We start from the raw sequence: 14,430 nt of genomic DNA on the forward strand, positions 1-14,430 counted from the left end.
GTGTATTTGGTAAGAGACATTTTATTTCAAACCCTACATAATTTGGTTGGGAAGATTAACCCTACCAAATTCTCCAGAGCTTCTTTTTTTTGAATGATATTTTTCTTTTCCCGTAAATGTCTTCAGCAAAGAATAGAAACGTGCATTTGAAATATCTTTGGAAGTGAAACAGAAGTGATCTTAACTCTGTCTACTTACTCTATCACCTTACTCTTTCCAGCAAGGAAAAGCTTTTATCAGGTACCGGAGGAATGAAAATATCCTGTTAGTCTACCACCCATTTAGAAAAGCATGGCAAGATGCTGATTGATTATGAAAGGATACTTGGCTTTCAGGCAGAAAAGTTTTGCTGATGTAAATTTTATGAAGTACATTTGATTTTGTGTTCTGATGCAAAGTGATTCTGTGGGTAGGTAGGAATTCTCAAACTTTTTGCATGTCTTTCTTATGCAGGTCCCTGAATATATTTATCCTAAAGATTCAGTCCCAGAATATACTTCCATTCTAGTTCCAAATGTAGACAGTGTCCGAACAGACTTTCTAATGCACGCTATCATGAGGCAAGGAAAAGCTGTTTTGCTAATTGGGGAACAAGGAACAGCAAAAACTGTTATGATTAAGGTAGGTGGAATGGAAAAACATATGTAATATATTCGTATGATAACATTGCAATAATTGACATTGGCACCAATATTAAGCGGAAGTTGAGAATAGTTTGGTTTTTCTTCAGAGTACATACTAGAATTCTTACAGAGGCATGTTGCCAGTACTCACATGGACCACAAGCAAAAACCCCCAAGTCTTTTATATAAACTTTTATATAAAGGTTTCTTTTAACCTTTGCTAACTGTGGCCACAAGGTCAGATGATAAATGCTCTTTCATATGCTTTCTTTTCTTTTGAGTAGTCAAACAGAAGATTTTGCTAAGAAGATGGTGATCCTTGGAGGCTTTTTTATTTTCCTGTGCTTTATCAGTGGTGCCATGTGTGAACTGGTCTTTTTACACCCTTATTGCACAGCCTTTCTTTAAAAGCCAAATGAAGAGAAAAACAGAGCTTCCTTCTTTAGTCAGGGTGGTTTTCAGAGGGTAAATTTACTGTTTATTATCTTGTCTCTCAATTTCTTCACTGAAAATGACATGTTTGTTCTCTAGAAGAAAATAACTACAGGATTGCTATTAAATTAACAAAGACAGGTTTAATAACTTAATATAGAAAAATCAGTAATCAAAAGGCTGAACAAACCCAGATGTCTTACCAAACTCAACATCCCTTATTTAAAAAAGTGGAAGCATAGTGTTTTTCATTAGGGTTTCTGTGTTTTTCAGGGGAGTGTGTGGATTCTTTGATCAATGAGAGGTAGCTAAATAAAACTAATCTACTCTTGGGACAGCTGACTTGGCTATACAAGCATCTGTACCTCCACTGGAGGATTTGCAGAGGTCCTGAAATGGAAAATAGCTGAAAAACACCGGTCTAAATTGACCTTTGGCTTTCATAAAATCTGGAGCCATTTTGTGTGCCCCGGCCATGTTCTCTCTGAGCCCTGACAGAGAGTGAGTTGTACCCCTGCCAGCAGCAATTAATACTATTTTTTCAGCATAGCTGTCCATGCCAACAGGCATGCCGGTGTAATGTCAGCTTCTGTTCCTGGCACCAGCTGGAGAACTATTTTTGCAGAGTGAAGAGGCGGGGTCTGGGTGGTGGTCTTGATATTCCGCATGCTGGATTTTGTCCAGATACTGGCAACCTCCTGCTTTCAGCTGCCATTCCTGTCCCTAAAAATAATTGGAACTGATTCTTGGGAGTTGCTTAGGCTGAGTCTATGCTATAGAGCAGAGTATGTTCCTTACACAAGGGAGCATAATGCCAGCAGATATTTCATCTCGTGTAAGGTTAGGAGTGAGTGTTAACTGCCTTCACAACTGTTCCCCTTCTGCTTTCATCTTCTGTAGAATTTTGCCTTACTACACCTTGTGGAAAAGAAATCTCCAGATATAAACAGTTCATTTCATGAAAAAGTAAAAGAGTCTTACTATAGAGCACTTCAGGTAGTAATCTGAATTAATCGGAATAATCCTCAGTGTTGAGTAAACCATCAGTATAAATCAAAATAAAGAACTTGAAATGGAATGTTAATTTAAGACCTTTATTCTCTGTACTATTAATTCATGAATTGCAAAAAATTTTAAAAAGTGATGTTAAACTGGTAAAGGACAGTTGAAAATTCCCTGACAGTTTAACTAACAAAAATAATCCTATCCAAGACCCTTTTCTTTTTTGAAGATAGTTCTCATTTCTGTACTGTGCAATATTACTGTTACCATGTAAACATTCTGAAGTGCCATAATGAATAAAACACAAATGTGTTTTTTGAATGGTTGAGAATTCGTAGTTGCAGTTTGTTGACCTTGGCCAGCTGCAAGACCCTCACCCAGCTGCTGGTTCCCTCCCCCTCCTCAACAGTAAAGGGGTTGAGGTAAAGACAGGGAGATCTCAACTCACAATTACTGCTATGGGAAAAACATTTGACTTGGGGGACACTTAAAAAATTTATTTCTAATTAAAAATAGAATTAGATGGTGAAAAACAGAATACTGAAAATACCCTCTTCTCACACCTCTCTTCTACTCAGGCTCACCTTCAGTCCCTCATCTCTGACTCCTCTACCTCTTCCCTGGCCAGCAGTGCAGCAGGATGATACAAGGGCACTGTAGTCAGTACATAACAGCTCCCCTCTGCCTCACCTTCCTCCTCACATTGCTCCCTCCTCCCACATGGGATACAGTTCTTACCAGAGCTGCAGTTCCTCATGAGCTGTTCCAGCGTGGGTCCTTCATGGGGTCACAAGTCCTACCAGCAAACCTGCTCCTGTGTGGGCTTCTCTTTCCAGGGGTCTGCAGGTCCTGCCAGGAGCTCCAGTGTGGGCTTCCCAAGGGGTCACAGCCTCCTTTAGGCATCCAGCTGCTCCAGTGTGAGGTCTTCCATGGGCTGCAGGTTAACCTCTGTTCCACTGTGAACCTCCATGGAATGCAGGGGACAACTTGCTTCACCATGGTCTGCACCACAGGCTGCAGGGGAATCTGTGCTGGAGCACCTCCTGCTCTTCTTTCTGCTCTTGCTTTGGTGTCTGCAGGCCTGATTTTCTCACATTTTTTTGCACTTCTCTCTCAATTGCCAGGCAGCATTTTGCCCTTCCTGACACAGGCTGAGTGTCTCCAGTGGATCTGCTGGAGGTGGCTGGAACCAGCTGTGTCTGGCATAGGGAAGCCCCATCCTTTTCTTGCAAGAGGCTGCCCCATAGCCCCTCTGGCAGCACCTGGGCACCTGCACTTGGCACATGAGCTTTGCAATTTGTAAATTGTTGGAGCCCTGAGGAGAGATCTGAGCACTGACCTGCACCAACCCCTCACCTGTCAGGAGTACATGCCAAAGACAGGACTGTTGCATATACAGTGCACATGTAGGTTGTCATTTATGTCAGGTCTGAAAAAAACCCTATTTCCGAAGGGCACCTTTTCTTGAGCTGCTGTCACTGTATCAACAAAATTGACAATATTCATCAAAATATTTTGAGGGGATTTAGCTGTGTCTTCCTTTATGTTGTCACAGTAAGTGTATGTCTCACTGGAGTTGTTCTTACAGCACTTCATCAGCAATGATACAGATTTCTTTTTCTGAGGTGCCAAAATGGGAACATTTGTAGTCAACCCTCTTTTATGGATAGGAATTTAAATTATATTCAACTTCATCATCATTGCAGAAGAATGGAATCTTTAAAAAGAAATTATGTTGGAAATATGGAACTTTTAGTACTATTTCTAAGCTCCAGAACTTTTCCTAAACAAAATATTTCCTATGCTATATATTTATCCCTCGGTGTGACTCCAGGGTTACATATTTTTATTATAAAAACTCACTAAATATGAAAAGTGGAACTTTGTTGTTTTGGGGCATCCTCAGCAGCTGTGGGAATTGTACATATTCATAAAATTCAAGGATTTCTTTCTTCATTAAGAGAAGATAGCTGTCAGTAAGTGTGATGTAGCTGGGTTTAATTTTACACTGCCATTCCTTTGCACTGCTTTTGTTTTAAGAGTTTTGATGTCGTAGTGTAAACATGAAAATGGATTTGGTTTTTCTCTTGTTCTTTGCTGTCTGCTGTAATAGATCATCACTAACAGCTTAAATTTAGAAAAACCCTGACAATTGCTAATGCAAAGTTTATTTGCATCTTGAGTTGGCACACATCTACTTGTAATACTTAGTGAAGTCTATTAAGAGTTTATAAATTTTAATACTTAAAAAATTAATGCAAAGCATTAACTGACAGTTTGTTTGAATTTCAAGTTGTAGATGGTGCATTTATCTTAAATAAACTGTGTTTGGAGATTTTGAAGTTAATAGCAGGACTGAGATTTTTGCAGGGCTGCTGAGCATCTGCATCTCCTTTTGTCTGAATTCACCTGGAGTTACTGGTGCACTTGACTTAAAAGTAGTTTATCTTGCAGAATTACACAAGCAAGTATGATCCTGATGTTCACTTGACCAAATACCTAAACTTTTCTTCTGCAACTCTGCCACATATGTTCCAAAGGAGCATAGAAAGCTGCATAGGCAAAAGAATGGGCACTACACACGGTCCTCCAGCAGGGAAGAAAATGACTGTCTTTATTGATGACATCAACATGCCTCTGATTAATGAATGGGGTGATCAGGTAAAAGGAAAATACTAACTTTTGGGAGTTGGTGGTCTTACCATTGTTGCTGATACTGATCAATGGGTTGAAAAAATGGGACAGGTTAGAAAAAAGATATCTTAATATGGATTAGAACAAATACATTTACTAAAAACAATTTCCCCAAGCCAGTTTTTGAGATGACTAACAAGCTGTCAGTCCCAAAAGATCAAGGATGGTGTCAAGCCACTTGGTGCAATCACTGTAGTATTTAAGCCTTTTGGTTTGGTTGCATACAAAGCTGGTAGGATTTCCAAACTAGCAGTCCTGAGAACCAGTTTGGGAAAGGAAGCATGCAAATCCAAGAAACACTCAGAGATTTTTCTTTGATCTGCTCTGGACTTTAAATTGCAGTAACTATTATGCGAAATCTAAGCTGGTGGTGAGTCTAAAGAACAAGACTTATGAGAAGTGGCTGAGGAAACTGGGGTTGTTGAGCCTTGAGTAAAGAAACTTTGGGGGAGATCTTGCTGCTCTCTTCAGCTACCTGAAAGGAGATTGTAGTGAGGTCGGTGTTGACAGGACAAGGGGAACGCTTCAAGTTGCACCAGGGGAGGTTTAGATTGGATATCAGAGAAAAATTTCTTCACCAAAAGGGTTGTTGAGCCCTGAAACAGATTGCCCAGGGAAGTGGTGGAGTCACCATCCATGGAGGTATATAAGAGAGGTGTAGATGTGTCACCTGGGAACATGGCTTAGTGGTGGATTTGGCAGTACTGGTTCAATGGTTGGACTCGATCAAAAAGGTCTTTTCCAACCTAAACAATTCTATGATCACAGTTGACATTAAAGACTAGCAAGCTGTCTTGAGGTATTGATAAAAGAATACTTATAGACCAGTACCCTGAAAATCTGACTTAAAAAAATCTGCTGAGAAAAAGCAAATTTTCTGCTTTTGGTATGGCTCTGTAATTGTGTTCTCTCACTGCCTGTGTACAGGTGGACATGTGACTACACTTTGTGCTAAATTTACCATTCTTTATCACTATCTGTCTGTGTCAGTCTGAAGCTATAGCCAGGATTGAAAATTTAAAGTGCTGGTTTTTCTTAAATTGAAATTATGCAAATCCAGTTGAATGTCTGACTTCCTGTCCACAACTACTTAGCACATGAAGCTTACATAAAGCCAGTGCACTGCATCTGAGTGCTTGGTTGCCATGTTGCATGTTGACAACCCTGAAACACCTAAATCCTCCTTTTTTTTTTTTTGTTTTGTTTTGGCAATATTTAGATCACCAATGAGATTGTAAGACAGCTGATGGAACAGAAAGGTTTCTACAGTTTGGAGAAGCCAGGGGAATTCACAAATGTAGTTGACATCCAGTTTGTAGCTGCTATGATTCACCCTGGGGGAGGTCGGAATGACATCCCACAGCGCCTGAAACGCCAGTTCACCATCTTCAACTGCACATTGCCTTCTAATTCCTCTATTGATAAGATATTTCAAACAATAGCTGAAGGCTATTTCTGTGAACAACGACATTTCCCCGCAGAAATATGTAAACTGGCTTCAGCATTAGTATCTACAAGTCGAAAGGTTTGGCAAATGACAAAAGCAAAGGTAAAATGACGTCTATTAAGCCTTTGAAGCATCTGACTCAGGCCTTTTGTACTGTCTTGTGTGTTTGTAGTTCATACTGTGAAGCTGTGACCTATGTGTGTAATTGCTGGCTGATGCCTCTGTTCTGAATTGGTTGCTCTCAAGTTAGCCGACAAAAATCCTAATCACATGTAGTGTCTTCTGTAGCTGATACAAGTATCACATAATATACATATGATATAGTAAGCATAGCTGATAGGAAGATTGAGACATCTTCCAGTTGAGAAAATGCTGAGAGCACAAGAAACCAGAAATTAAAAATTAGATAGGAATCTTCTGTAGAGCTGTTTGGGATCGTGAGAAACTTTAAAGATCTGAATTAAAGGAAAGAAGAAAAATCTGGCAGACAGGGAATCAGTTCAAAACAAATAAAATCTGGTATTTAGCAATTTATAAATATTTACATTTTCCATTTCAAACAGACTGTTAAAAACATTTGACTGCAATTCCTGGGCAAATTTTGCTTTGAAAAAGACAAAAAATATTAGGTATAGAATGCAATTTGAAAAAACAAAACTACAGCATAGAAATGTGTGTCGAATTTGTTCTTCTTCTGAGAAAAGTGGAGGACAGTAGTGGAAAGATTTGTTAAATGGTATTTTCTAGTCCAATAAAAGTTGGTCAGAATTTCACAAACAACTAACTGTAGACCTAAACTTACTTTGCACACAGAACTAGAGAGACTTCTAGCAAAACTACTGACTAGTCAATATTGACCAATATATTCAACAGGATTGGTGCTTATTACCACTAATTAACTTCCTTTCCTAGAGGAAAAGTAGCTTTTTCTAGGTTGTAAATATTTTCCCAAATATTGTTTGCTCTTTTTTTTTCCCTTTTCCCTTGCCTTTCCTTGCCTTTCCTTGCCTCTCCTTGCCTCTCCTTGCCTCGCCTCACCTCCTTTCCCTTTCCCTTTCCCTTTCCCTTTCCCTTTCCCTTTCCCTTTCCCTTTCTCTTTTCCTTTCCCTTTCCCTTTTCCTCATGAACTTTTCCTCCTCATTCTTGGAAAGGATGAAGAGTAACAGAAATGATCTGGAAGAAAGGGCAGGAGCAACACCACAGGTTAAACAATGTTGACATTTTTACTGTGGTCATCAGTGTCATCATTAACTAACCTGTCTTGGCTTTAATGCATCTTCCTGGGATTTGAAACATTCAAAGAAACTCAAATGAAATCTATGTGAAATTAAAGAGCTAGCTGTTGCTAGTGTCATTTCTTCATTTTACCTTAATGCCTCTTAAATGCCAAGCATGTATTTCTGCTTTAATACAAGACTGAAGTTTGTGAAAATATCCACATTCACTTAATAATAAGTAGAAAATATTTTTAGTTAGCAGTTATTTGAATATAGTTCACGACATTATTTTGTAGATGTTACCAACTCCAGCTAAATTTCATTACATCTTCAATTTGCGAGACCTCAGTCGTATTTGGCAAGGAATACTTACAGTTACTCCTGACGTCTGCCAGAGCATCAGTGTTTTGGTAGCCTTGTTCCAACATGAATGCAGACGTGTTATTGCAGACAGGTTCATCAGCAAAAGTGATAAGGACTGGTTTGAAGATTTGATGAGGAAGGTAAGCAAACAGTATTTTAGTATTTGCCACAGAAAGAGGCCAAGGACATAGTTCATTACTAAATCAATCCTTCATGTATTGCTGTAGATTGTTTCTGAAGAACACGGTCAAAATCTACTTGAAGATAAATTGACAGAATTATACTTTGTGGATTTCTTGCGTGATGTCCCAGAGACTGCTGGAGATGAACCTGATGATGCAGAGTTGAAGGCTCCGAAAATTTATGAGCCTATCCCATCTTTGGATTACTTGGCTGAAAGATTACGGATGTTCATGCAACAGTACAATGAAACTGTCAGAGGATCAAAGATGGATTTAGTATTTTTCAAGGTATTACTGCTTGTAATTGTATTAATACAGAAAGTGCCTGGTCTTCTGCCCTTACTGATACATCTTGTATGTTTCTATCACATTATTTTGGAGATAGCTCAGAACAACTAGGTTGTTTATACAGTACACATTGTGAATGTCATCTTGCTTTCCTGAAAGTTACCTCCTTCTGGAAGGTCTTGATGCACAATGCTCTCCTCAGCTTTAGACTGGGTGGTTTGATATAATTTTAGGGTGTTTCAGATTAATTCTCACCCTAGGATGACTACAGCAGTAGAATAAGAAATGCCTATATTGCACTTGTATTTTACTTTTGTCAGTCTATTTAGAGAGCTTGTAAATAGGTCAGCTAAAAAGTCTGGGGGAGTCCTTTCTGCTTTACCTTCTGCCCCTAAGGAGCATGCCCTCAGCTCTGCTGATGACAAACTGTGCATATGACATTGCTTCATACAAGATTGATACAATGACATTTCTCTTGGGCTAGCCCTGCTGCCCACAGAATTCAGGGGGGAATCTCCTGTTGATTTTGATTACTGCAGGACTGAGTCTTTGGCATAGGCTCCAGAGAAGCCATCCAGCTGTTGAGAAGCAGTTGGTTGGTGACACGCTTCTAGTTGATTATACAATGCATTATTTTTGCATCTCTTCATCCACTTTTCTCTCAATACACAGGATGCAATTATCCATTTGATTAAAATATCACGGATTATTCGTACTCCACAAGGAAATGCATTGTTGGTGGGCGTGGGTGGATCTGGAAAGCAGAGTCTGACCAGACTAGCATCATACATTGCTGGATACGAGAGCTTTCAGATTACTTTAACAAGGTAACACAATGCAGTGTACCTGGACATTTGCTCCTTAATTTGCCATAGAAATGAACTCCTCACAATCATCTTAAAGAAATGCAAACCTCTCAACCTTTTTATCCCTCATTGTAAACTACATTTCTGGTCAAAAGTAACTGTCCAAATGTACATCTATAGGTGACAGATCCTGGGTCTTTGTTTTGTTGACTTTATGCTATTGACAAGAAATATATATTTTCTTCAGCATTTGAGTCTGCAATGCACCTCTGTGAAATCACACTGAAATACAATTTTGCACTAAAAATAACAGGGAGTAATCTGCTGGTGCATGCTGCTTAGTAGGCAAACGCTGATGGCCAGGGGAAATGGTAACTTTTTCTATAGATCCTTATGTAGATAAACTGTATTATGACAATTTCTGTCAATGACTTACTATTTTGTAGTGCTGGAGTTCTGTAATTTATAGAAATTTGAAGTGAAAGGGAGTAGCTACTGCCTTCCTTCTGTTTCTCTTTTTACATAGAGTTTACAAGGGTAAGCAATGAAGACTGGCAGAGTGCATTCTCCTTTGCAAACTGATTAACATGCTGAGAAATATTCTTTAGAGAGACATATCATGTCTATGAATAATGTTATGAGGCTTCTGATGAAAGGAAAGATAAAGAAAGATATATCACAATCTCTTCCTCTGTCCCAGACGCAGAAGGAAGGAACAGTGAGAACAAAAAAAAAGGAGGGGAAGAAAAAAAACAAAGTGATAGAACAGAATCCCTAGATTTCCAAGATTATTAAGGCAACTATTAATAATGGCAATGAATATGGAGGGGGGAAGAATGAAATTAGCAGTGAAGAGTGGATGCTGGCTCATGTTTTGTCTCTAAGTATCATTTCCCATTGCTGTTGTTAGGTTATTGAACTAGATAGACTGCAATTCTGACAGTAGAGAATTTCTTATATTCCTATCAGAATAGCAGAAATCACTGTAATAACTGTAGCTGACACATGCAAACTGAAGAGTTGGATTGTTTTACAAGCTCTGCAGTGCTTGCTCTATGGGTATTTATAGAGCAGAAATAAGATGGAGGGAGAAGAGAACTGTGACACTTCCTGTGTGGCATATTTAATACGTGTAGAATGGGTTGTGTGTGTATTGCACAAATTACTTATGACTTTGAAGAGATTATTGGAAATAAGAGACTGGTTATAAAGAAAAGAGGTTCTTAATTTCATCTTTAATTGGCTAAGGACAAAATCTGCCATTTTATTAACCCTGGTTTACATCGCTTTATATTGCACAATCTGAAATCTGTAGTTGAATTTGTGTGGACTTCATCTGAATCTTACTTGTGTGTACCAGCTACAAGACACATAACAACAGAACCAGTCACGGTCTCCATGTGCAGAAGAGCTGCAGAATCAGCCCAAGTGATAATGTTCAAACATAATTTCTGGGGCTTGATTTTAGTTAAACCATATAACACAATAAGCCCCTCAGTTTCATTCTCTCTTGTTTCATAATGATTTCCTTTAACCAGCTCTCAATATCTTCAGAAGATAATCCAGCAGTATTTATGTAATGGTTACAGGTATCATAACCTACTTGACAACTTAATCCAGCTGTATTAACCTACATATCTAACAAAGAATTTACGTCTGCAAACCATGGGGATACAAAACAGTATCATAATTAGATATAGTATTGCTCTCACCATACTTTTTTCCAGCACATTATTTTTTTTGACTTCACCTCATTTCACATCATTTATGTTACTGATCATTCACTTTGGGAAAATGTTTAAGGAAAAACTCTAAAAAATGTAACCAGGAGCTATGGTATTAAGTTCTTATCTAGATTTTTTTCCTTGCCTTAAGGAAGCTGATCCAGATGATACATACCTCCTAAGATGGTCTGTAATTTTTGTTCTCTCTTTCTTTAACCCTTCTCTATTCCAGAACATATGCCAGCAACAACCTTTTGGATGATCTGAAAACATTGTACCGCACTGCTGGGCAAAAAGGAAAGGGTGTTGTCTTTATATTCACAGACAATGAAGTCAGAGATGAATCTTTTCTTGAGTACATGAACACTGTTTTGACTTCAGGTGAAGTCTCGAATCTTTTTGCACGAGATGAAGTAGGTGAAATCACACAGGACCTGATTCCAGCAATGAAGAAGGAGTACCCAAGGCTTACTCCCACTAGTGAAAATCTTTATAATTACTTTCTTGCTCGAGTTCGGAATAACCTGCATGTGGTTCTTTGTTTTTCTCCTGTTGGGGAAAAATTCAGAACTCGTGCACTCAAATTTCCAGGTCTGATTTCAGGCTGTACCATGGACTGGTTTCAGTGTTGGCCTAAAGATGCTCTTGTAGCAGTTGCACAGCATTTTTTAGCCTCCTACCGTATTGAGTGTACAGATGAAGTGAAACAGAGTGTTGTTAACACCATGGGAACAATTCAAGATATTGTAGCTGAAAAATGTGTTGAATACTTTGAACGATATAGGAGACGAACATTTGTGACACCAAAATCTTACCTGTCCTTCATTGGAGGCTACAAAGCTATTTACAAAGAGAAGTTTGCCAGTCTTGGAAGTTTGTCTGAACGCATGAGAACAGGTACTGTAAAAGCTTTTGGATTTTTCTTTCTTTCTTTGTTTTTAAAAAGGTGAGAAGAATCTGAATAAAAGGATGTAAAAGCATGAATTTAAATTGTGAGCTCATGTTCATTTGGAAGCCAACTCATATATTTTTAGCTGTATTGTGTGTGATTACAAACTCTGCAGAGGTTTTGTTTCAATGAACTTTATGAATGTGCAGATTAGAGAGGAGATTTGAAAACAGTATTAGTTAGCAGTTAAAATGCCTGAAACTCCTGCTTTGACGTGTATGTATGCCAAGGAACTACTGAGATCCTAGTTTTCACATGTAAGCATGCCAAGAGTAAATCTGAGAAAAGGTAAGTAAATGTTCATATTCAGTCCCTCTGAAGAATTTTTTAAAGGAACAGGTATATGCCAAAGGTAAAATTTCAAAAATATAGCCGTGCACATGGTCAGACATGGTAAACAATTAAACAGTTTCCTAAACTGAATGCTGTTTGGAAGTGAATGTGACCTTAAACTGTTTATTCTCCCACCGTTGACAATTGTAGACCTGACCTATGTACACATACGTCCAAAGGTAAAGGGTGGCTGGCTGTCTGGAAGAACAAACGTGGGTTTTTTTGAGTTAGAAAGATATATATGATGCATTTACATTTAGATGCATGGATTTATAATGAAGATGCCTATACTTAAGAGTTTTTCTCATAATTTGTTCAAACTGTTGGAGTATTGTATTGCTCAAGAATCTGTAGGTTTTTTTACCCCATCTCATCTGGACCTTCATGTAATGTTGAATTTAGAAGCTCAGCCTACTCTCCTTGTGTCTTCACTTTCATTGCCAGGTTCCTCCTCTTTGTCTTGTACAGAGTACAGCCTAGTGCTTTTTATGTTCTCATGGATTTCAGAAATTTCACACACATTTCTTAAGTGTCATTCACCATGCTAATGTTTTCCAGCATGTGTGTTTAACATTTAGTCTCCTTCTCATATAAAAGAATATAAACAAGTGATCAAGTGACAGATTCTGAAGGCTTTTACACATTAAAAAATAAAAATTGTCCTGGTTAATTTTAGTGTTCAACCAATGGGATCACTCACTAGTATTCCTAAACATGAATCCGAGCAACTTATTTTGAATATCCACTTATTGCTTCAGTGAGGTTACTCTCTCCATAGGTCTTTCTGTTGCTAAAATGGAATTTGTTCACCACAGGTCTTGCAAAACTGATGGAAGCTGAGGTTTCTGTAAGCCAGCTCTCCAAAGAGTTGGTTATGAAGGAGAAAGATTTGGCTATAGCTTCAAAAAAAGCCGATGAAGTTTTATTGGAAGTAACTATGAAAGCCCATGCTGCAGAAAAAGTGAAAATGCAGGTGCAAAAGGTAAAAGACAAGGCTCAGGCTATTGTGGATGACATTGCCATTGATAAAGCAGCAGCAGAGGAGAAGCTTGAAGCTGCAAGGCCTGCACTGGAAGAAGCCAAGGCAGCCCTGCAGGTCAGAAGCAAATATATTCTGAACGTGCATGTAGTTAATGGTCATTATGTGCAATAATATGGCTTGTGCTTCTAACTTGGGGGGTGGGGAAAGATTGAGGAACTGGCACTGACCTGTAAATCCTTGCATAAAAAACCCTGAAAACTGAAGAGGGGAAGAGGTAAGATGGGCAGTACTCTACTGTCAGGTAGTAAAGAAGCCACAGAGTGGTACTACCTGTAGGGACTTTCTGCAGTAGTGCTTCTGAGCGACCTGCAAACCTGCAGCCATTGCATTCCATACACAGTCCTCCCAAAAGAACATCATTCTTTGCCATCAGGTGACTGTTTAAATAAATGGACTATTTTCTTTTATAATTTTTCAGACAATAAAACCTTCTGACATTGCAACTGTTCGCAAACTGGGTAAACCTCCTCACCTGATAATGCGGATCATGGACTGTGTGCTACTTTTATTCCAAAGGAAAATAGACTCAGTGACACTAGATCAGGAACACCCAGGTGTCAAGCCATCATGGACTGAGGCTCAGAAGCTAATGAATAATTCAGGATTTCTTAGCATGTTGCTTACTTTCCAGAAGGTAAGTAATTAATAGGGGCACTACTGCTTCAATAACCATCTTCAGAGTTCACATGAAAGTGTCTTCTACCATCAAAGGCAGTTTGAAACAGTTTTGTCTATCTATAGTTGTGGATACTTTCTGACTTTATTCTTCTTTATTTTCATGGCTCATTATCTCAGTAGTTTTTCTCCTGGGCCACACAGTGGCTCCTAGCAGACAGAAGTATCCCGTGCACTAGACCAAATCTTGAGAAGCTTGATGTTATCTTATTCAGGCAGCTCCTGCTTCTAAGTAGGAACTTGCCTTAGAAGGGCCCAGTCTTGGTTTTTCAAATGGCTCACCTTCTCCAGTGCTACCAGGCCTGTTTGCTCGTAAGGCACTTGGCAATTCTGTCAATTTGCTAGGGAGCTAGCAGGAAGTAAGAAAAAAATGAACAGGGAAAGAAATGACATAATTTGGGAACTTTTGAGGTTCTTTCACTAGAAAAGTAGTGAAGTGAAGAATAATCTCATTATCAATTGTAAGAAAAATAAGAGCAAGCAGGTTTTTATTTCTGTCAGGACAGGAACTTTTGCAGCAGGGTTCACTGAACTGTGAGAAAAAGGAAAATTCTCTATAGGGAAGAGAAGAAAGATGTCACAGGTAGCTGGACCAGAAAAATACCTAGGTTAGAATATGAAATGGCAGAATCGTAGCCCAACTTCATAATCCA

At 38.7% G+C, this 14,430-nt stretch overlaps 1 protein-coding gene across 1 annotated transcript in view; it reads left to right on the forward strand.

The window, feature by feature from the left end:
* LOC121672841 (dynein heavy chain 5, axonemal-like) overlaps positions 1-14,430 on the forward strand; it is a 145,199-nt gene that overhangs the window by 68,927 nt on the left and 61,842 nt on the right. Inside the window, exons 47-55 of the mRNA XM_042045748.1 lie at positions 454-621; positions 4,512-4,718; positions 5,971-6,300; positions 7,712-7,918; positions 8,006-8,248; positions 8,921-9,075; positions 11,011-11,675; positions 12,876-13,156; positions 13,521-13,736. Coding sequence (XP_041901682.1) covers positions 454-621; positions 4,512-4,718; positions 5,971-6,300; positions 7,712-7,918; positions 8,006-8,248; positions 8,921-9,075; positions 11,011-11,675; positions 12,876-13,156; positions 13,521-13,736 — 2,472 coding nt within the window. The remainder of the gene's footprint in view (positions 1-453; positions 622-4,511; positions 4,719-5,970; positions 6,301-7,711; positions 7,919-8,005; positions 8,249-8,920; positions 9,076-11,010; positions 11,676-12,875; positions 13,157-13,520; positions 13,737-14,430) is intronic.

The sequence above is a fragment of the Corvus kubaryi genome, unplaced genomic scaffold (assembly GCF_017639235.1).
Source record: "Corvus kubaryi isolate FWS band 111438036 unplaced genomic scaffold, C.kubaryi_AGA036_p1.0 65000, whole genome shotgun sequence".
Taxonomy (NCBI): domain Eukaryota; kingdom Metazoa; phylum Chordata; class Aves; order Passeriformes; family Corvidae; genus Corvus; species Corvus kubaryi.